The 24,224-nt window shown below is 46.4% G+C and overlaps 1 protein-coding gene across 4 annotated transcripts in view; it reads right to left on the bottom strand.

Annotated features, from left to right (window-relative positions):
• Positions 1-6,886: 6,886 nt before the first annotated feature.
• The window catches only part of LOC142301741 (CDC42 small effector protein 2-B), a 46,439-nt gene continuing 29,101 nt past the window's right edge, over positions 6,887-24,224 (bottom strand). For 3 of the 4 annotated variants that reach the window (XM_075342760.1, XM_075342762.1, XM_075342761.1), the window contains exons 4-5: positions 13,696-13,772; positions 6,887-8,305 (exon numbers count right to left, since the gene is read on the bottom strand). In XM_075342760.1, the coding sequence (XP_075198875.1) occupies positions 13,701-13,772 (72 nt within the window). In that variant the 3' untranslated portion in view covers positions 6,887-8,305; positions 13,696-13,700. Of the gene's footprint in view, positions 8,306-13,691; positions 13,773-24,224 lie in introns of all 4 variants that reach the window. The other variant, XM_075342763.1, reaches the window with a different exon arrangement.

The following is a 24,224-nucleotide window of genomic DNA, read 5'->3' as shown; positions in this document are numbered from 1 at the left end:
CGGTCGAAGGGGACAGTGTCAAGGGGCACGGACTGCCGAGGAGGGCGGCCGGCGGCCTTAAGCTATCACCGAATAATCGAAGAAATCCCGGCACACGAGGAAATTATTCCAAACAACTTGTATTTTGATGAATCGTAAGCTATCACCGGGCAGGGGCCAGGGCACAACGGGGGTACGTGGACCATAGGCCGGAAAGTAGCTTCACGCGTTCCGGTAATTTACCCGACGGGGGTGAAGACTTGAAGTGTCATTCCCAACCCACTCCAAAATCAGGGTACTGGCGCACCGAGGGGATAGGACTTTCCCAATACAGTCCAAAGAAATCCTACGCGTGAACCCTGAGAGCAAGATCACTTCGTTAGCCATACGGGTGAGCGGGACCCAAAGAGTTTCATACCCACGGGTCCAACAGAGACAGAGGTGCCAAGGACAAGGCCACAGGCTAACAGCAACACCAAGGGCACGGACCCAAGCATACTCCCAACAAGCTGCAGTGGTGCTCAGAATTCAAGCTGTCGGTGTTGTTATTCCTGGACTGAGTGAGTACACTGAAATACCCCTGTTCCTACCCCAGCGGCACCGATTCACCAAGCATCCGATGGGCCCCGGAACAAATCCCCTACCCACGGAGGGGTTAAACATCAGGCTGCCACACCATAGTCACCGGGCTCGCCAACCGCAGCGGTGGTCCCTCACATTACAACACCGTGGGTGGAGTCACAAACTTTCCAAACCCCCTGTACATAGCGCCCCCCCCCCCTTCATCGAGTGGCCGCGCGACCCCGGGTCCGGAGACCCCTTGAGCCACCACGGATCTGGATCCGAGCAGCAGCCCGGCTGCTGGCACGGGGGTGGCACACTTAAGACCCTGTCACACACAGAGATAAATCTGCGGCAGATCTGTGGTTGCAGTGAAATTGTGGACAATCAGTGCCAGGTTTGTGGCTGTGTACAAATGGAACAATATGGCCATGATTTCACTGCAACCACAGATCTGCCAAAGATTTATCTCTGTGTGTGACGGGGCCTTTATACTGTGCAATGCAGCATTTTTGACACCTTCGGACGCAGCTGAAACACACTACATCCAAAACGCTGTGAAGCCTGATCGTGGGCACACACCCTTACATTGGGAGAAGCCTTTTGGATCTTAACCATGAATTCTAAATATCCAAATGGAATGCCTATGTATTTTCAATTATTTGTATACATAAGTGTCAGTCTCACATTTTGGTTCAGGTTGCTCATGTACGGCTCATTTGTAGGTTTTTACACTTTAGCGCAGACAATCTGTTTTCTTAAATCAGTGATTACTCAACAGCAAGCACAAATGTCATTAATGACATCACATATTGTATGTGTTTTAAATCAAGTCCATGTCACTCACTGACTGAACTCTCTATAATAACTAAGGGTGTCTGCGTACACCAGAAACACGTCAGACGTGACATGTTCAGCATTTATGTTCAACTAACATGGCGATTTTAAAATGCATTTAATAAAAGATTGATTTATACTATAACATCTGGATTTGAAGTGCCTTTATAGTCGTTTCTGCTAGAATCTCTACTTTATGGAATTGCCTTTCCAGGGACCAAGGCACCCATATACAATTCACAGCATTTGAAGCACATGTAGCAGTAGGCTCTCTTTTTTGTACTATATGGTGGTTTTACTCTCTTAGGCTATGTCCGCACGTTGCTTTTTACCTGCTTTTTTGCTGCTTTTTCAACTGCAGCGTTTAATGCCAAAATGGTTGTGTTCTGCTTTTCAAGCAAAGTCTATGGGAATTTGGGTTTCTTGTCCGCACTATGCAGTTCAAACTGCAGCCTTTTTGTTGCAGAACTTTGGTCAAAAACTCAGCTTTGCAGTGCAAAACCCAAATGGCAAAAACAATTGACATGTCGCATCGCTGTGTGAGACAGCGACAGAGCAACAACTAAATGTGCAGGCAGCAGGGAGCCGGCTTCTGCGGACGCTGATAACCACGGTAAACATCGGGTAACCAAGAAGCCCTTGCCTTGGTTACCCGATATTTAACCTTCGTTACCAGCGTCCACCGCTCTCAACTGCCAGTGCCAGCTCCCTGCTCTATGCACTTGTAGCCGGAGTACACATTGGGTAATTAACCCAATGTGTACTGGGGCTAGGAGTGCAGGGAACAGGGAGCCGGCACTGGCAGTGTGAGAGCGGCGGACGCTGGTAACGAAGGTAAATATCGGGTAACCAAGGGAAGGGCTTCTTGGTTACCCGCTGTTTACCGTGGTTACCAGCGTCTGCAGAAACCGACTCCCTACTGCCTGCACACGTAGCAGAGTACACATCGGGTAATTAACCTGATGTGTACTGTGGCTAGGTGTGCAGGGAGCCAGCGCTAAGCGGTGTGCGCTGGTAACCAAAGTAAATATCGGGTTGGTTACCCGATATTTACCTTAGTTACCAAGCGCAGCATGCTTCCACGTGTATCGACGCTCCAGCGATCCCTGCCAGGTCAGGTTGTTGGTGGGATTGCTGGAGCGTCTCTTAAGGTGGCTTTACACACTGCAACATCGCAAACGTCATCGCTGTAACGTCACCGGTTTTGTGACGTAATAGCGACCTCCCCAGTGACATTGCAGTGTGTGAAACACATCAGCGACCTGGCCCCTGCTGTGAAGTTGCTGATCGCTACAAAATTGTTCAGGACCATTCTTTGGTACTTTGTTTCCCGCTGTGCAGCATGATCGCTAGAAAGTTTCAGTGTGTAAAGGGGACTTTACAGCGACTTCCCTTTCAAAAAGCTGCTTTACAACGTCCCCAATGACTAGCTAGGTCGTTCTGCAGGTCCGGATCGCTGTTGCGTCGTTGGCCAGGTTTGCCTGTTTGACAGCTCACCAGCGACTCACCAGAGACTTTGTAGCGATCCCGGCCAGGTTGGGATCGCTGAAAGTCTCAGTGTGTAAAGGGGCCTTAAGGGTGGAAACACATCTATGCGAGTAAAATCGGTCCGACTGGGCTGAAAAAAACTCGGCTGATTTTAGTTCACGTTAGGTGCGAGTGCAACGCAAGTGCGATGCTATTTCTGAATAAATTAATGATTTTACTAGCGTGTGTAATGCGTATTTTTTACTATGTCATCTGCCATTCAGCGCTGCTACATGGCCGCTGACAGCAGACACAGACAGCCATGTAGCAGAGCTGAATGGCAGATGACAGCAGACACAGACAGAGCCGCACAATCAGAATGAACTCGGGTGAACTTAACCCGACTTCATTGTCATGCTGCGGCTCTGTCTGTGCCGCGTCCTGATTAGCGGTCACCAGTGAAGGACTCACCGGTGACCACTAATCCCCCGAGTGACTGAAGTTAGCAGCCCTCTCTCATACTCACCGATCCCCGGCGCCGCGCTGCACGGCGTTCACACTGCTCCGGCGGCTTTTACTATTTTGAAAAAGCCGGCCGCTCATTAAACAATCTCGTATTCCCTGCTTTCCCCACCCACAGGCGCCTATGATTGGTTGCAGTGAGACACGCCCCCACGCTGAGTGACAGGTGTCTCACTGCACCCAATCACAGCAGCCGGTGGGCGTGTCTATACTGTGCAGTGAAATAAATAAATTTTAAAAAATTGCGTGCGGTCCCCCCCAATTTTAATACCAGCCAGATAAAGCCATACGGCTGAAGGCTGGTATTCTCAGGATGGGGAGCTCCACGTTATGGGGAGCCCCCCAGTCTAACAATATCAGCCAGCAGCCGCCCAGAATTGCCGCATACATTATATGTGACAGTTCTGGGACTGTACCCGGCTCTTCCCGATTTGCCCTGGTGCGTTGGCAAATCGGGGTAATAAGGAGTTATTGGCAGCCCATAGCTGCCACTAAATCCTAGATTAATCATGTCAGGCGTCTATGAGACACCCTCCATGATTAATCTGTAAGTTACAGTAAATAAACACACACACACGAAAAAATCCTTTATTAGAAATAAAAAACACAAACAAATTCCCTCATTACCAATTTAATAAGCCCCAAAAAGCCCTCCATATCCGGCGTAATCCACGGACCTCAAGCGTCGTTTCCAGCATGAAGGTGACAGGAGCTGCAGAAGACACCGCCGCTCCAGTCACCTACAAGCAGCAACTGAGGTGAGTAGCGCGATCAGCTGAGCTGTCACTGAGGTTAATCGCGGCCACCGCTGGATCCTCCAACAGTGACAGCGGGTAACCTCAGTGACAGCTCAGCCGATCGCGCTACTCACCTCAGTTGCTGCTTGGAGGTGACCGGAGCGGCGGTGTCTTCTGCAGCTCCTGTCACCTTCATGCTGGAAGCGACGCTGGAGGTCCGTGGATTACGCCGGATATGGAGGGCTTTTTGGGGCTTATTAAATTGGTAATGAGGGAATTTGTGTTTTTTATTTCTAATAAAGGATTTTTTCATGTGTGTGTGTGTTTATTTACTGTAACTTACAGATTAATCATGGAGGGTGTCTCATAGACGCCTGACATGATTAATCTAGGATTTAGTGGCAGCTATGGGCTGCCATTAACTCCATATTACCCCGATTTGCCAACGCACCAGGGCAAATCGGGAAGAGCCAAGTACAGTCCCAGAACTGTCGCATATAATGTATGCGGCAATTCTGGGCGGCTGCTGGCTGATATTGTTAGGCTGGGGGGCTCCCCATAACATGGAGCTCCCCATCCTGAGAATACCAGCCTTCAGCCGTATGGCTTTATCTGGCTGGTATTAAAATTGGGGGGGACCGCACGCCATTTTTTTTTAATTATTTATTTATTTCACTGCACAGTATAGACACGCCCACCGGCTGCTGTGATTGGGTGCAGTGAGACACCTGTCACTCAGCGTGGGGGCGTGTCTCACTGCAACCAATCATAGGCGCCTGTGGGCGGGGAAAGCAGGGAATACGAGATTGTTTAATGAGCGGCCGGCTTTTTCAAAATAGTAAAAGCCGCCGCAGCAGTGTGAATGCCGTGCTGCGCAGCGCCAGTGATCGGTGAGTATGAGAGAGGAGGGGAAAATGACCGACAGACTGTGAGAGAGGGACAGAGATAGTGACGGACCGACAGAGAGAGAATAGAGACCGAGAGGGAGAGACCGACTGACAGAGAATAGTGATTGACAGACATTGTGAGACATCGCTCGTTTCCAGTGTTTTAGGAAACCTGCGAGAAATGTATTTAGAAAATCGGATGTCACTAGGATGGTGTGAATGCCGTCCCGTGACATCCGATTTTTTACACGCTCCCATAGACTTGCATTGGAGAGACTCCCAGTAGAAACTCGCAAAAAAGCAGCATGCTGCGATTTTTTTCTCAGTCCGATTCGGACTGAGAAAAAATTCGCAGATGAGAGCTGAATCATTCACTAACACGTGTCCGATTCCAATGCGAGATTTTCTCGCATTGCTCTACTGCGAGAAACTCGCAAGTGAGAAGCAGCCCTAAGTGTGACATCTCACCAGCGACCTCCTAGCAACTTACCAGCGATCCCTATCAGCTTGTATCATTGTTGGGATCGCTGGTAAGTTGTTTAGTGTGACTGGGCCTTTAGCTGGGTTCACACTAAACGACAGCGACAACGACGTCGCTGTTACGTCACCATTTTCGGTGACGTAACAGCGACCTTGTAAGTCGCTGTTATGATCGCTGCTTAGCTGTCAAACACAGCAGAAGCAGCGATCATAACGTCGCTGTGTTACATGTTCAGAGAGCAGGGAGCCGCGCTTAGCGCTGGCTCCTTGCTCTCCTAGGTACAGTACACATCGGGTTAATTAACCCGATGTGTGCTGCAGCTACATGTCACAGTGCAGAGAGCAGGGAGCCGCGCGCACTGCTTAGCGCTGGCTCCTTGCTCTCTTTGCTACAGTATACATCGGGTTAATTACCCGATGCATACTGCAGCCACATGTCACAGTGCAGGAGCCGGCGCTGGCAGCAAGAGCGGAGGCTGGTAACCAGCGTAAACATCAGGTAACCAGGGAAAGGACTTCCCTTGGTTACCCGATGTTTACGCTGGTTACAGCTTACCGCAGCTGCCAGTGCCGGCTCCTGCTCGCTTCATTTCGTCGCTCTCTCGCTGTCACACACAGCGATGTGTGTGTCACAGCGGGAGAGTGACGACGAAAAAATGAAGCTGGACATTCAGCAACGACCGGCGACCTCACAGCAGGGGCCAGGTCGTTGCTGGATGTCACACACAGCGACAGCGACGGGACGTCGCTGCAACGTCACAGAAAATGGTGACGTAGCAGCGACGTCGTTGTCGTTGTCGCTGTGTGTGACACCAGCTTTAAAGAGAATGTCATCCACACCTTTAATTATGCAATCTGTTGCTCCCTGGCTGAAAGAATAGTTTTAATTCATATGCAAATGAGAATTCAGTGCTCTAGGAGTGCCAAAGCCAAGCCTCTGCAGTTCACTGGCTTTACAGTCAAACCAGTAAGCTGTCAGTCAAGCTGAGGAAACTGGGCGGGGAATAGAGCCAGAAAGGAAGAGGTTTTAGAAGTGCTCCGAATGCCCAGAGCACTTAAGCCTCATTTGCATATTCAAATAAAACTTCAATTTTTAATTGAGGAAGCCACAGATTACATAAGGGTGTGGATGACATCTTTTTGAGAGCATGAAATTCAGAGTGCTGTGGGAGGTTTTATCACATTGCCATTTATTTGCATCAGCAAGATTGATCCATAACAGATCGGAATAGGACTTGACGTGAAAAGATACATTGATTGTAATGGGTCCATGATCCAGCAGTAAAAATGTCAGCACATAGCAAAAAAAAAAAACAGAAAAAAAAACCCCCTTGTGTGAATCCAGCGTTACACTGTACATCAACTGAAAAGTCTGAATGATTTCCAATTTTCTACAAATGGATCACAATAGACCAGTAGAATAAAATACCTTTTATTTGCCATTAATTGCATTATCATTCAATGTAAACTCATTTAATGCACACACAGTGTACATATCAAAAATACATTTAAACTTTAGGGGGTTAAACAAAACCAAGTGAACACATGCTAAAGACTATATAAATGCAGACAGTGAAAAGGTAAAAGCTTGGGGGGAAAAAAAGCAACTAAACCAAATTTAGCATTTAGAAGTACCATAGCTATATCTAATAAATATATTTTTTAAATCAAACATTTTTTCTTTATTTTCCATCCTCACGATTTGGGAATGTGTGTATTTCTGATGAAAAATGAATTGTGTTAAAAAAAAAACAAAAAACAAAAACCTAACCTAGTGCAAGCCACAACTGCTGCTCAGGAGCCAAGATGCAGCATGAAAAATGGCTAAAATTGCAAAAGTACTTCTAAAGACAAGAAACTTTGCAATTTAAATCATCATAAATGCTGTTTGCTGCCCAAGTTACCAGCCACTGCTGCAGTCTATCAGCTGTTACCAGTCTCCTGGGAAAGGAGTATAGAGCTTTTAAGTACTGCTCTGAAGCTGGCTTGATATGGGGATATGGCCAGCTTCAATGTCACTGCACTCCTGTGATAATGAGGCATCTTTGCTTCGGCAGTAAGGAAACAGAGGGCATAGTTCAGGCCAACAGCACAAGGCCGCTGAACTGAATTGTCAATCTTCGACAACAGATACGCATGAGGCAGAGAAGTGGTGTGCTCCTGAAGAATGATGTAGCACAAGCCTCTAATTCTCAGGACTTGTTTAGTTAGACCCATTACGTCCCACCAGTACCATGCCAAGTTCATAAAAACTGAGGCGGCTGATCCTTTAGAACTGCCCTGACTGGCCTTTACAGTCCTATATTGTGCTTAGAAGAACTTGGATGACACATATGGAGAAAGGCAGTAGATATACTATTCTGTTCCAATAAAAAAAACAAAGTAAAAAAAAAAAATAAAAAATAGAATATTTCAAAATTATAACTTTAATCAAACAAAAAAAAAAAAAACAAAAAAGGACAAAACAAAATTGTGGCCTCCTAAATTATATTCCCGATATTGTGATATTTAGAAACCTAAAACATCTACAACAAAACCAATAGCAGCACAGTATTACGTACGATTACTTATCTCCTATACACGCTGTATACAAGATTAAGGAACATAGCAAGACACTGAGCAGCGATTACAAGCTTCATTCATTTATAACCTCATGTGCTTAAACAGTTAAAAAAGGTAAAGAAAAACTTGGAAGGACAATTCACATTTTTGGTACATTTTTCTATTGGAAGCCCAAATGCTTTTAATGATGACTTGATAATACTCTCCAATTCTCTTATTTTTCAGTGAAGATTTTCTGTGCCATGTGCTGAACGCCCTTCAGATCAATATGCCCTGAAATATATTACATGACGTCAAAAAATAAAAACACAGATCTTAACCTGACTCCTACAGGCCCATATCCTTATTAACAACTGACATAAGGATCCTCGACAAGGTTCTTGTAAATCGGCCAAATACAGTTCTCATTGGTAATACACTCTGATCAATCAGGTTTTATGCCTTTAAAGTCTAATGCAATTAATAGAAGATTTTTTTTTAAACCTGCAAGCAGCGCAAACAGAACCAGAGGGGAAGGTTATACTTTCTTTAGATGCCACTAAGGCTTTTGATTTGGTGGAGTGGAGATATATATGGGCGATATTGCAGAAGCCCCTATGGCAAGAGTGAGAGCAAATGGTGGGCTGTCTGATAGATTGGTGTTTAGGGGAACAAGACAGAGCTGCCCGCTGTCTCCTCTAATATTTGCGATAGCTATTGAGCCACTGGCTTGTATAGTGAGAGCCCATCCAGGTATAGAGGAGTTTCGATATGGAAGACAATAAAGAATAGCGCTTTATGTGGATGACAGTTATTTCTTGGGAAGGCAGAGAGTTCACTACCATGTGCCCAAGATATGATTGAGGAGAATAGGGGTCTAGTCAGGTCTAAAGGATAAATTGGGGAAAATCTGCAATGATGCCTTAGAGCAGAGTTCCCCAACTCCAGTCCTCAAGGGCCACCAACAGTGCATGTTTTTAGGATTTCCTTTGCATTGCATGGGTGTTGGAATGATCACCTGTGCAGGTGATTCAATTATCACCTGTGCAATACTAAGGAAACCCTGAAAACATGTACTGTTGGTGGCCCTTGAGGACTGGAGTTGGGGACCCCTGCCTTAGAGTCATGATGCTGCTTGGGCCTCCTTCGCTTTCTTTAATATGCCAGTGGTTCAGGAATTTAAATACCTAGGCATAAATTTCTACACTAACCCAACTGACTATATAGCACTAAATCTTGCGATTTACTGAGTAGGATCAAGGATAAAAGTAGAGGCATGGTCGAAGCTCCCATTATCAGCTTTGGGTGAGACGAATCTTATTAAAATGTGCCTCATGCCTAGTATGTTATATACTACACAACTTCCCGATTTGGATCCCTAAATTCTGATTCAGATGTATGCATAACATTTTCAGAGACTGTTGGAAAAAGGGGATCCCTAGGATTAAACTTGAAACGTAACAGTTGCCTAAGACCATGGAGGGTTAACGTTACCGCACACTTGGAGCTACTTTCTAACAGCCCAGTTACAAAATCTAAAGCTGGGTTCACACTAAGCGACAACGACGTCGCTGTTACGTCACCATTTTCTGTGACGTAACAGCGACCTTGTAAGTCGCTGTTATGATCGCTGCTTAGCTGTCAAACACAGCGACGCAGCAGCGATCATAACGTCGCTCTGCTACATGTGCAGAGAGCAGGGAGCCGCGCTTAGCGCTGGCTCCTTGCTCTCCTAGGTACAGTACACATCGGGTTAATTAACCCGATGTGTACTGCAGCTACATGTCACAGTGCAGAGAGCAGGAAGCCACGCACACTGCTTAGCGCTGGCTCCTTGCTACAGTATACATCGGGTTAATTACCTGATATGTACTGCAGCCACATGTGCACAGAGCAGGAGCCGGCACTGGCAGCAAGGGCGGAGGCTGGTAACGAAGGTAAATATCGGGTAACCAGGGAAAGGTCTTCCCTTGGAGGTCTTCCCTTGGTTACCCGATGTTTACGCTGGTTACAGCTTACCGCAGCTGCCAGACGCCGGCTCCTGCTCCCTGCTCGCTTCATTTCGTCGCTCACTCGCTGTCACACACAGCGATGTGTTTGTCACAGCGGGAGAGTGACGACCAAAAAATGAAGCTGGACATTCAGCAACGACCGGCGACCTCACAGCAGGGGCCAGGTCGTTGCTGGATGTCACACACAGCGACAGCGACGGGACGTCGCTGCAACGTCACAGAAAATGGTGACGTAGCAGCGACGTCGTTGTCGCTGTGTGTGACACCAGCTTTAGGGGCTTGGCAAGGCAGGGGGAGTAGGAGATTAGGGAACCAGTAATTAAACATCCTTTTCTCATACATCATCTTGAAGCTAATCTTGACCAAGGTTGACCAAAAGAGCAGAGTGCACATGCTCAGCGTCATAGCCAGAGGATGTCATTTCAAAATAAACCCATGAGTGCTGCCAGCACTGTTGCAGAGGTTAAAGGGGTGTCAGGCTGTCAGTGCTCAGACCATACGCAGCACACTGCATCAAATTGGCCTGCATGGAGATTGTCCTAGAAGGACATCTCTTCTGAAGATGATGCACAAGAAAGCCTGCAAACAGTTTCAGAACTGACAAGCATACTAAGGACATGGATTATTGGAATCATGTCCTGTGGTCTGATGAGACAACCCTTTTTGGTTCTGATGTTGTCAAGCGTTTATGGCGGCAACCAGGTGAGGAGTACAAAGAAAAGTGTGTTTTGCTTACAGTCAAGCATGGTGGTGGTAGTGTCATGGTTTGGGGCTGCATGAGTGCCACTGGCTATGGGGAGCTGCAGTTCATTGTGGGACCAAGGAATACCAAAATGTACTGAAGCAGAGCATGATACCCTCCCATTGAAAAGTGGACCACACATCAGTATTCCAATATAATCCCAAACACACCTCCAAGAAGACCACTACCTTGTTAAAGAAAGTGAGGGTAAAAGGCACTGGACTGGCCAAGCGTGTCTCCAGACCTAAACCCTATTTAGCATCTGTGGGGTATCCTCAAATGGAAAGTGGAAGAGCACAGGTATCCAACATCCACCAGCTCCGTAATGTCATCATGTGACATTCAGGAGTGGAAGAGTATTCCAGTGGCTCCTGTGAAGCTCTAGTGAACTCCATGCTCAAGAGAGTTCAGGCAGTGCTTAGAAATAATGTTGGCCACACAAAATATTGACACTTTGGGCACAATTGGACCATTTTCACTCGGGGGTGTACTCACTTTTGTTGCCAGCAGTTTTGACATTAGTAGCTGTGTTGAGTTATTTAGAAGTTACACCAAATTTACACCATTATACAAGCAGTACACTGACTACTTTACATTGTATCAAAGTGTCATATCTTCAGAGTTATCCCATGAAAAATGATATAAAATATTTACAAATATGAGGGGTATACTCACTTTTGTGATATACAGTATTCATAATACACATGTAGTGTGCACCATAAATGCAATTTTTTATTTTTATTATTAACAAAAAAAGTTAAGCGATTTCAACAATGTATTCCCTCCATACACTATGCACATAAAACCAATACACATGTTAAAGCATGCATATGTTTCGTCGCTCCAGCGGACTATGGTCCAAGATGCAGTGCAGCTTTATTCAGAACCTAAAAACTTCTACACTCAAAAGAGTCTGAAAAAATACCAATGAAGACCGTTAAAAAGGTACCAAAATCTTGTGATCAGAGAGAAATGTGGTCATGCTTATGGCAAATCATGATAGTGCTGCAACATGGTACAAACCCTAAAAATTTAAAGAAGGGGAGACGTGGGGGTTACAACAAGTAATAAATATCAGCACAGTCCTCGCTGTACCCACCATTGAGCTCTGAGCAAGACCGGAGGAATATGAACTAGGAGTAAAGAGTCAGGACATATCAATAGAGTCTATGAAGCTGAGTCATTTGACCAGGTAGTCTTTCACTATCCTAATCCATCAGGGAAGTTGGGATCAATGCCTCTACTACCCCTATGCCCTAGGTCACCAGCATAGACTGAAATTAGTTTACTTTTTTAGGGAATATTAGTATAATACAAAAAAATAGCTTACACCGTTTCGGATTGTGAATCTAATTCAGTCTTACATTGAAACAACGCTTTTTAAAAGAGGGTATATATACAGGAGAGTGAAAGAGTTTGTATTGAGGCGCCACTTGCGGGTTGCGGTTATTGAACCGCCGCTGCACAGTCTGTTACCTCTGGGGCTGATGGTGGTGGCAGCCTAGATGGTAGGCCCTCCGCAAGAAGGGCTGGGCCCCAGGGAGTGAATTGAGGGGTCCATCGAAGAAAGAAGGGAGACCACACGATGGGGATGCAGTGCAACTTCTGTTTACTCACAGTGATGTCGAGCTGTGGCCTTGAGGACTGCTGGTTCAGACCCCCGGTCCCTTTTGTCCCAGTGCCGGTGTGATGACCTGGTAGTCTCTTTCCCCGGCACCTCTCACTTGTGGTTGGGACCCTGTAGCCTGGAGCGTTTGTGGGTCCCTGTCTTTTGGCAGTCTCTCGTCCGTATGGCGGGCAGTGTGAACCTTGTAGGATTGGTGTGCTATTCCGGACCCTGGCTCAATCTTTATTGCTGGTGCCCCCGGATTCTTGGGTCAGTAAGGTCTGTGAAAGTCCCCTCACTGTGCAGCTATTTGTCAGGTTGCCTAAAGCTGTCGCCTGACCTAGGGCCCTCTGCCCTGTCGGTGCTCTGGTTCCAGGGGTATCTGGCTGTACTGTCCCTGGCAACCAACCACTCTCCTTGCCACCTGGGTCACCATTACACGACCCCGTCTGGAGACACATCCGATCCCTTCAACTGTCACTACCAGACACCTCTGTCTGACAGTGTCTGTTTGTCCCCTCCCACCGGGTTGCTTTTTAGTGGCATATACTGGCTACGCCTCTGGGTGGCCATCCATTGGGTCCCGGACTAGTCATTCATCTCTACTGGGGAGTGGGAAACTGGGGGATGTTATGTGTTTTCTTGGTACCAGCACTGGGCTTCCAGGTCCCTGGGGGTAGGCCCTGCATATTTGTCAGGATGCAGTACCTAGTAGTGCCCTGAGGGGTTCAGGGGCGCTACAAGTGTCTGCATATGTGCGTGTACGTGTACGTGTGTTCCCAGTTGCAGTCAGCTCCACCCACCTTGACTGATTGACAGTCCCTGCACTGCTGGCATATTCACAGTTTGTGTTCCTGCCAGCATCTTGGTTCCCATGACAGAGCTCTGCTGTGGGTTGCTAGGAGAGCTGTGAACAGGAACAGAGGTGCATTGCTTCTGCTGAAGTCGTGTGCAAGCCACTGGCAGAGATTACCCTGTGCATGATAGCAGCCTCCTGCTTGCAACTAACAGAAGCAGGGACGGCCCATATTACGATAGCCTTTTTTGCCACATATTTGGGCAGTCTGGCCTCCATATATTGGTGGTTATGAGTAATTCATGATCTTATTTTAGAACCTCTTAATACAACTTCAGTGCCAAACACATCATTGGCTGCATTTGTATTTTCTTCTGGACAATATGAAGAATTTCTGTTTTTGGAACATACTAAATGTTCATTACTATATAATATAAACTTAACATGAATGACGATAGCAAACAATCTAATTTAACTTCAAATAATACATACAGAAATCTGTACCTACAATACGGAATACGTACTTACAAATGCTATAGCGCCACATCAGAAATTCCTTTGGAATAGCCACCTTTTGATTTCATCTGATCCTGAAATGATCCGGCCTGAAGTAAAACAACATTGGGAGCATTATACACCATACACCAGTTTAGCTTTGCTTTTCTATTAAGTTTCCTATATAGTCATAGTAGAGATCTGTATCACATGGACCCTGGATTCACTGGCAATACGTCACAATGAGGATATACTGTTGTATTCAGAGACATTAAAAAACAAAACAAAGAATCAGATTATATCCATTCTGAAACGCACATAGCATTATTACCCATGCTTACATCTGTAATAATTTATTGGTGGCATAAATTGCTCGGATGTTTTTATTACTTCTATAGACTTGAATGGAGAAAGTCACTCAATTGTATGGCCACACCTTTCTCTGCTTGGATGCAGCATTCGGGGGCCAATAATCTTACAATCGGTGGGAACCTCACTGATCAGACATTTGTGGCACATTGTGGGATAATAGAGCAAATTGCTTGGATACACCACAATCGTATGACTACTCCATAGTCCCCATCCACTCACTGAGGAGAATTGCACCAAAGGTCAGTTTAAAAGGAGTATTCCCATCAGGAAAGTTAATTTTAATCATTAAATCTTGGAATAGAAATGTTGTTCCAAATAGATGCGATTACAAAAAAAAAAAAAAAACAAAAAAACAACAAAAACCTGTGCTGAGAATCATATATGTGCCTCTGCTATGTACTGTGTAACGGCCGTGTCTGACCATACAGGGACATGGTCTGATCACACCTCATCTCCTGGGCGGGGGATGAAATAAAAAAGTAAATAGATATTAGATATTACAGCACAGGATCTCATAATAGTGATGGGCAAATCCGGAATCGGCTGGTGCAACCAGATTTATTTTAAGAAAAAAATAAAAAAGGGTTCAGGACCGGAATTTATTCACTGATCCCCATATAAATCTATAGGGACCCAAATTATGTGCTTTAACCCTTTAGTGACGGAGCTAATTTTCACCTTAATGACCAGACCAAATTTTGCAATTCTGACCAGTGTCACTTCATGAGGTTATAACTCTGGAACGCTTCAACGGATCCCGGTGATTCTGAGATTGTTTTTTCGTCACATATTGGACTTCATGTTAGTACCAAATTTAGGACAATATTTTTTGTGTTTATTTATGAAAAAAATTGAATATTGGCAAAAATTTTGAAAATTTAGCAATTTTCAACTTTTGAATTTTTATACCGTTAAACCAGAGATTTCTGTGACACAAAATAGTTAATAAATAACATTTCCCACATGTCTACTTTACATCAGACCAATTTTGGAAACAAAATTTTTTTTTGTTAGGAAGTTAGAGGGGTTCAAAGTTTATCAGCAATTTCTCATTTTTACATCAAAATTTACAAAACCAGTTTTTTAGGGACCACATCACATTTGAAGTGACTTCAATAGGCCTAGATGACAGAAAATACCCAAAAGTGACACCATTCTAAAAACTGCACCCCCCAAAGTACTCAAAACCACATTCAAGAAGTTTATTAACCCTTCAGGTGCTTCACATGAACAAAAGCAATGTGGAATGAAAAAAAGCAAAAATTAAATTTTACCTAAAAATGTTGCTCTAACCCAAATTTATTCACTTTTAGAAGAAATAACACAACAAAATGGACCTCAAAACTTGTTCCCCACTTTCTTATGAGCGCGCCGATACCCCACATGTGGTCAGAAACCTCTGTTTGGACAAATGGGAGGGCTCGGAACAGAAGGAGCAATATTTGAATTTTGGAAAGCAAATTTGGCTGAAATAGATTGCGAGCACCATGTTGCATTTACAGGTCCGCTAAGGTACCTAAACAGAAGAAATCCCTCACAAGTGACACCATTTTGGAAACTAGACCCCTCAAGGCTTCTATCTAGGGGTATAGTGAGCATTTTGGATCCACAGGTACTTCACAGATTTTGTTAACGTTACGTTGTCATATTGAAAATTTTAATAATTTTCTCAAAAATGTTGCTTTAGCATCAATTTTCTCACTTTTTCAAGAGGTAATTCCAAAAATTTGACCTCAAGGTTTGTTAACCACTTTTTTATGAGCGCGGTGATACCTCACATGTGGTCTGAAACCTTTGTTTGGACAAATGGGAGGGCTTGGAACGAAAGGAGCAATATTTGAATTTTGGAAAGGAAATTTGGCTGAAAAAGATTGCGGGCACCATGTCGCATTTGGAGGTCCCCTAAGGTACCTAAACAGCAGAAACCCCGCACAAGTGGCCCCATTTTGGAAACTAGGCCCCTCAAGGAATTTATCTAGATGTTTGGTGAGTACCCTGAACCCCCAGGTGCTTCACAGAATTTGATAACGTTAAGCCATGAAAAAAAAAAATAAAATTTTACCACAAAATTGTTATTTCAACCAGGTAGCTTTTTTTTTTACAAGAGTAAAAGGAAAAAATTCAGCATAACATTTATTGTGCAATTTCTCCTGAGTTTGGCGATACCTTATATGTGGTGGAAATCAACTGTTTGGGCGCATGGCAGGGCTCGAAAGGGAAGGAGTGCCATTTGACTGCAAAATTGGCTGGAATCAATAGCGGACGCCAGGTTGCATTTGGAGAGCCCCTGAGGTGCCTAAACAGTGGCGGTCCCCCACAAGTGACTTCATTCTGGAAACAAGACACCTCAAGGCTTTTATCAAGGTGTATAGTGAGCAGTTTGAATCCACGAGTACTTCACAGAATTTGATAAGCTTAGGTTGCCATATTGAAAATTTTCATTTTTTTCACAAAACTGTTGCTTTAACATCAAATTTCTCACTTTTTCAAGAGACAACAACAAACCGTGGACCCCACAGGTTGTTATCCAATGTCTTATGAGCACAGGGATACCCCACATGTGGCCAAAAACCTCTGTTTGGATAAATGAGAGGGCTTGGAATGGAGGGAGCACCATTTGAATTCTGGAAAAGTTGAAATAAATTGCGGGCACCATGTCACATTTGCAGGGCCCCTTGGGTACCTATACATCAGAAAACCCCCACAAGTGACCCCATTTTGGAAACTGGATTTTATTCAGGAGTATAGTAAGCATTTTGAATCCACAGGTACTTCACAAAAATGTTGCTGTAGCAACAAATGTCTCACTGTTAGGCTATGTGGCCATGATCCAGCGACACGGCGTCTAGTACACAGTGTCAGCCTCCTGCAGAGATGTGAGTGTTGTCCACGGGAGAACGCAGCTGCCCAAGCCCACGATTTGGGTTCAGGCCGCTGTGGAGCTCTATGCTACCTGCAGAGAACACTCATCTCCGCAGCATAAATTGACATGCTGAGGCTCGGGAAGCTGCGCCACAGGTCAGTGTTTGCTGCGGAGAAAAGAAGCACATTGGGCACGGGATTTCTAAAAATCCTTCCACTGTGCTTCTACTGCACAACGCAGCGTTATGGACACAGGGAAAACACTCTGCGCCCAAAACGCTGCAAACCCTGATTGTGGGCACACAGCGTAAAATGCTACAATGGATGAATGGATAGATGTCAAACAAATATAACGTCCCATTCCCCTGCATATTCTAAGCTGGCGCCCTTTAGTGCCTTTCATGTGGCACTAACGGGTGCCTAGCCTTGTATTTAGCCCCCCAAAAAATTAATAATTAAAATAAACGACGTGGGGTCCCCCCTATTTTTGATAGCCAGCTAGGGTAAAGCAGACAGCTGTAGCCTGCAAACCACAGCTGACAGCTTCACCTTGGCTGGTGATCAATTTGGAGGGCTCCCCAGGCGTTTTTAAAAAAAAAAAAAAAAAAAAAAAAAAAAAAAAAAAAAAAAACGTGGGGTCCCCCCCAAATTAGATCACCAGCCAAGGTGAAGCGGACAGCTGGGGTCTGGTATTCTCAGGGTGGGAAGAGCCATGGTTATTGGACTCTTCCCAGCCTAAAAATAGCAGGCCGCAGCCGCCCCAGAAGTGGCGCATCCATTAGATGCGCCAATCCTGGCGCTTCGCCCCAGCTCATCCCGCGCCCTGGTGCGGTGGCAGACGGGGTAATATATGGGGTTGATACCAGCTGTAATGTCACCTGGCATCAAGCCCTGGGGTTAGTGATGTCACGGCATCTGAACAGATACCCGACATCACTAACCCAGTCAGTAATAGAAAAAAAAAAGACAAAAAAAAAATGTATTTGAAAAAACACTCCCCGAAACATTCCTCTTTTACCAATTTATTGAAAATAAAGAAATTCCGGTCGCTGTAATCCATTTTGGAGGTCCCACGCCGGCTCTGGATCTTCTAGAATATGGGGGGCACGTTCAGGGAACGTATCCCCCATTTTCTGGAAGAGCAAGCTCTCCATGAGCAGTGTGGGTGCAGTAATCTGAGAATACTGCCCTCACACTGCCCCGGTCCAACCTAGGGCAGAGTGACCTGCAGTAACCTCATTCCAGAATATGAGGGGCACGCTCACAGAACGTACCCCCCATTTTCTGGAACAGCAGCCTCTCCATGTGAGGAGTGTGGCTGCAGATCACTGCACTCACCCTCCCCCGGTCCACAGTGGAGCCTGTGCATCAGCGACGTCAGCAGGATTCCTGCTTGCAGGGATCCAGCTGACAGCCGCTGTCTGCGCATGCGCCGCCAGCATTGAAGAAGAAGGAGGCGGCGATCGCGGGCCCGGAGCGGCAGACAGGTAACGTATAACCGGGGGCTTGGGGGGGGGGTGACCTAGTGGGACCTGGGGACACCTTTCTGCCGCATGTGACGTGTCACATGCGGCAGAAAGAGCAGAATGAAGGCGGCCGCGCGCTGTGCGCCGCCATCTTCCACGCTCCGGAGGGGGGAGGGGGGAGGCGGCTCTGGAGACCGGAGGGGGCTCCGGTGACCAGAGGGCTCCGGTGGACCGGAGGAGGGGTCAGGGGGAGGACATTTCCCTCCGATCTGAAATGTTTGATCATTTCAGATCGGAGGGAAATGAATGCAGAGCCGGCGCCGGCTGCAGTTTTCTGTGCGCTTCGGCGCCATTTTGGATGTCCGGTGGGGGTAGGGGTGGGGGTGGGGGGGGACTCTCCGGTACCGGGGGCACTAGGGGGTTAGATTTCTTTCTCATCTGACATGTTTGATCATGTCAGATGAAAAAGAAATCAGTTTTACCGGCCATTTCTTTTTTTTTCATGTGTTCGTCGGTATACGGTGTATACCGCCGATCACATGATCGGGGTCCAAAAAAAACACCCCGATTCATAATCTGGGGGGTCTCAGCTACCCCCGGTAGCTGAAACCCCCGAGATTTTCGGTCGCTGGGGGGCGCTACAGGGTTTTTTCGGGCCGCCGCTTTAAAGCGGCGGAACAGAATAAGTACCCTGTTTTGCCGCCGCTTTAAGTCGTACGGCCGTCGTTATGAGGTTAAAATGGTGGTAGAAAGGGCTAGAGGGATTACAGCAGTCGTGTTATACACAGAGTCCCCCGCACTCTGGTAACACTACTTCCAGGGCCACTCATTGCCCTCATACATATTCACTGCTTCCACGCCCAGGCCTTTTTAAAAATTACTTAAGTGAATGAATAAAAAACAAAACAAAAACAAAAACACTTGATACCCGGCCATGATGAAGTCAACAGCTGTGAGCTGTTATTTTCAGGCTGGGAAGGAGGGGGGGGGTAGGGGCCTTGAGACCCAAGGTTATTGCTCCCCAAGCCTAAAAATAGCCTGCAGACACCCAGAATTGTTGCATCCTTTAGATGTGACAATCCCGGCACTTTACCAGGCTCCTCCTGATTATCCTGGTGCGGTGGCAAATCGGGGTAATATAAAAAGGTGTTAATGACAGCTCATAGCGGCCACAAAGCCCTCTTTCTCAAAATTTTTAAAACCGAAAACACCCCTGCAGGTCTGACGTAATCCACACAAGATCCTGGCTCTGCTTCATAGTGAAGCCACAGAGCGCGGGCACATTAGAAAACATGACCAGACACTGTGGCTTCAGGCAGAGACTGACTGAGCCGTAGCTATGAGTGGTGACATCCCACAGTTTATCTGCGGTCACAGATGGAGGTTCCCACGGTAGCCCACCTTTGACCACAGGTAAGCTGACCTCAGGTGAGGTCATTGAACTTCGTGACCTCACCACAGGTTCACAGACCTGCATCTCCTGGCAGAAAACAACATTTTTTGCCAAGAGATACAGATTTGGTGCTGAAATTTCTACACCATATTCCTGCACCAAACCTGCATCTTCTGGCATAAAAATGCATCTTAGAAGATGCAAATTTTGTGCAGAAATGTCTGCACCAAATTTGCATCTCCTGGCAGAAAACCATACCAGAACGGCGTCAAAACAATTTTTGTTCTTATTTTTTTTTCCAAGAGATGCAGATTTGGTATTGAAATTTATACACCATATTCCTACACCAAATCTGCATCTCTTTGCAAACACAACGCATCAATACCACATTAAAATTGTATTCTGTTTTGATGCATTTTTTTTGCCAGACGATAAAAAATTCAGCACCAAATCTGCATTTATTGCCAAAAGATAAAAATAAACCCAAACAATGCAGTTTTCAATCAGGAGGTGCAGGTCTGTGAACTCTGTTTACCTGAGGTGAGGTCACAGAGGTCAAGGAGGTCAGTTTACCTGCCGTCACAGGTGGGGGGACTGTGGGAACCTCCAGCTGTAAGTACAGAAATTGAGTGACGTCACACCTCTCAGTCTCTGCCTAAAGCCACAGAGTGTGGTCATGTTTTCTAATGTGCTCGCACGCTGTAGCTTCAGTATGAAGCAGAGCCGGGATCATCGTAGGACCTTGTGTGGATTACGTCGCAACTAGGTGTTTGGGGTTAATACGTTGGAGAAAGGGTTTTTTTTCTGTGTTTTAATTTGAAATAAAAGATTTTTTTTCATTAGTTGGTAATGGGGGGGGGGGGTAGGTCTCAGACGTCTGCCAGTATTACTCTAGGAAATTCATGGCAACTGTGAGCTGTCATTGACCCCTAAAATTAGCCCCCCCCCCCCAAATCAAGGACAATAGCTACGACTGAAGCCTGATTGCAATATGATACAGGCTGGGGGGATATAATGTTACAACCCCTTCCCCCCTCAATTGGTGTACGGACTAGTGACCTCAACAGGTTGCTTGTCAAGTACACGTAAACATGGTGGACCTGACTCAGGGCTCTTCTTGCCTGGACAGTCCGTCTGCATTTTGGTGTTGGCTGCCTCTTCTATACTGTATGGTAAAGTTATTAGGGTTGAAGAGCCAGGCTCCATCGTAGTAATCGTCCATTGTCCCCAGAGACTCTGTTCAGCCAGGTGAGGGGATTGTGATCAGTAACCACAGTGAATTCTCGTCCATACAGATACGGCCTTAGTTTCCTAAGGGCCCACACTACAGCCAGGCATTCCTTCTCAACAGTTGCATAGGCCACTTCTAGGTCCAGCAGTTTCCTGCTGAGGTAGGCAATGGGGTGCTCCTCCCCGGCTGCATTCACCTGGCTGAGGACAGCTCCCAGTCCATAAGAAGAGGCATCCGTCTGCACAAATGAATCTCCTCTTGTAGTCTGGAGCAGCCAGAACAGGGTCGCAGACCAAGGCGTCCTTCACCCGGTTAAAAGCCTCATCACAGGCTAGAGTCCAGATCACCAGCCGGGGCATCGTTTTCTTCGTGAGGTCTGTAAGGGGCTTGGCCACACTGCTGAAATGAGAAACAAATTTTCGGTAATAACTGGCAGTGCCCAAAAAAGCCATAACTTGTTTCTTGGTTTGGGGTACAGGCCAGTCTCTAATAGCCTGGATTTTGGCAGGTTCAGGACGTAACTTCCCCCCTCCTACTCGATGCCCTAGATATTGGACTTCACCCATCCCCAATTGGCATTTATCAGGTCGAATAGTTAGGCCTGCTGTGAGAATCCGGTCAAGAACAACAGCTACTTGATTCAGATGTTCCTCCCATGTGTGGCTAAAGATGGCGATATCATCCAGGTAGGCACAAGCGAAGTCGCCACATCCCCGGAGGATCTGGTCCACCATTCTCTGAAAGGTTGCAGGGGCATTTTTCATTCCAAAAGGCATGTTTAGAAATTCATACAGACCAAAAGGGGGTTATAAAAGCCGACTTTTCTCTACCTTCCTCCGTCAGGGGAATTTGCCAGTATCCCTTACTGAGATCCAAGGTGGTGACGTATCGTGCCCCAGCTAGCCGGTCTAGAAGTTCATCAATGCGGGGCATTGGGTAAGCATCACTGATGGTATGGTCATTTAGTCGTCTGTAGTCCACACAAAATCGAGTACTCCCATCTTTCTTGGGTACTAACACAACAGGAGAGACCCAAGGACTATGAGAGGCCTGAATCACCCCAAGCTGTAACATCTCCTCCAGCTCATGCTGCATGGTGTTTCTAACGGATTCTGGTACTCGGTAGGGAGCCTGTTGTATGGGACGGATGCCCTGAGTGTCCACATGATGTTGGGTTACTGTGGTTCGACCTGGTCGGGATGAGAAAGCAGCCTGTCTCTGATGGAGCACTCCCAGCATTTGTTTTTTCTGTAAGGAATTTAAGTGATCTCTCAGAGGGACCTGTTCCACAGTGGATGGGGCTCTGGCTGCTTCAACAAGATCAGGTAATGGGTCCTCATCCTCCTGACCATCTTCTGAAGCCAGCCGACAGCTTGCTATCATAGGTAATGTCCGGTCATGGTACTCCTTAATCATATTCACATGGACAGTCCTTTGTCTTAGACCCTGATCATCTAGAGCAAGAAGGTAATTGGTGTCGTTTAGTTTTCTGAGAACCCGGAAGGGACCCTCCCATGTTGTCTGGAGTTTATTTTGCCGATGGGGAACAATCATTAAGACTTCTTGTCCCTCTACAAATTCTCGATAGCGTGCTTTGCGGTCATACCATGTCTTCTGTCTGGTTTGAGCCATCCGTACATGATCCTGAGCCAAACTAGCAAGTTGAGCCAGGGTTTCCCGAAGCTTGAGGACATATGGAACAACAGGGGTTCCTGTATCTTCAACTTGCCCCTCCCAATATTCCTTTAGCAGAGTTAAGGGTCCTCTGACCTTTCTTCCATAGAGTAGTTGAAAGGGGGAAAACCCAGTGGACTCCTGGGGAACTTCCCGATAGGCAAACAGGAGATGGGGTAGGTACTTCTCCCAGTCGGAATCACTGTCAGTGAAGGCCCTTAGCATATTTTTCAGTGTTTGATTAAACCGTTCACAAAGTCCATTGGTTTGAGGATGGTATGCTGTAGTTCGAATTGCCCGTACTCCACAGGTGCGCCACACACACTGCACCAACTCTGACATAAACTGGGAGCCTTGGTCCGATAAGATTTCACTGGGGAATCCTACTCGGGTGAAAATGGTAACAAGGGCCTCGGCCACCTTGGCTGCAGAAATACTTGACAAGGCCACGGCTTCTGGATATCGGGTGGCATAGTCCACAACGGTGAGAATGTACTGCTTTCCAGATTTACTTTGTTTAGCCAGTGGTCCAATGAGATAGACAGCTACTCTTTGAAAGGGTTCTTCTATTATAGGGAGTGGTTGCAAGGGTGCCTTGGGGTGATCTCCGGGTCGCCCTCTACGCTGACATATGTCGCAGGTTCGGCAGAAATGCGCCACTGCTTGAGAAATTCCAGGCCAATAGAAAATTTGAGTCAATCGTCTCTCGGTGCGGGTTTTCCCTTGATGGCCAGCAGTAGGAATGTCATGAGCAAGGTGTAATAGGGAAATTCTGTATTTCTGAGGAACAATCAGCTGTTTGCTATAAGTCCAGGGCTTATCTAAGGAGTCAGTGTTGGTAACTCGATATAGGAGTCCATTTTCTCTGATAATTTTTTCCCCATTTTCTCCCAACTGCCCTACTTCAGCCCGAGCTCTAAAGCTAGCCAGGGTGGGGTCAGTCTCTACCTCTTGTCTAAACTGAACTTTATCCCAAGTGACATTCATATGAGACCCACAAGAAGAATCACTCACCGGCTGTGAAGGCAGTTCGGGTGGCCTCAGTTCCATTGATGGGTTGAACACGTCCACATGGGCTGCTCTCTTTGCTTGACTTCTGGTTATCGCACCAACAAAGTGGCATTGAAGATTCCCCACATCATTCCCTAGAAGAATGTCTGCAGGAAGGCCGCTCATCACACCAATCGTGCATTGTTTTGCTCCAAAGCCATAATCCAGGGTCACACTCGCTCTTGGAATATATCTCTGAGTACCTCCAGCCAATTCAATATTAATTCCTGGTCCCTTTTGCACTGCTTCTGGTTGAATTACTCGGGGATCTGCGATGGTGAGAAAAGCCCCAGTGTCACGAAAGCCAACAACTTTTTGGCCATCCAGCACGACCTCCTGTAGAGGTTTATGCTGAAGATCAGAAGAACGGGCGGCTGTGGCTCGCACCCCATAGACTCCTGGTAGGGAAGTCAACATATCAGAGTCACTTGGCAAATCATCAGGGAATGAATCCAGCTCTTCTCCTGTTGAGGGTGTCTGTAGATAATGAACAGGCAAAGGGGGTCTGTAACTG

The sequence above is a fragment of the Anomaloglossus baeobatrachus genome, chromosome 4 (assembly GCF_048569485.1).
Source record: "Anomaloglossus baeobatrachus isolate aAnoBae1 chromosome 4, aAnoBae1.hap1, whole genome shotgun sequence".
NCBI classification, from domain to species: domain Eukaryota; kingdom Metazoa; phylum Chordata; class Amphibia; order Anura; family Aromobatidae; genus Anomaloglossus; species Anomaloglossus baeobatrachus.
The sequence above is the reverse complement of the archived record's forward strand: the minus strand, read 5'-3'. Positions and strand labels throughout refer to the sequence as shown.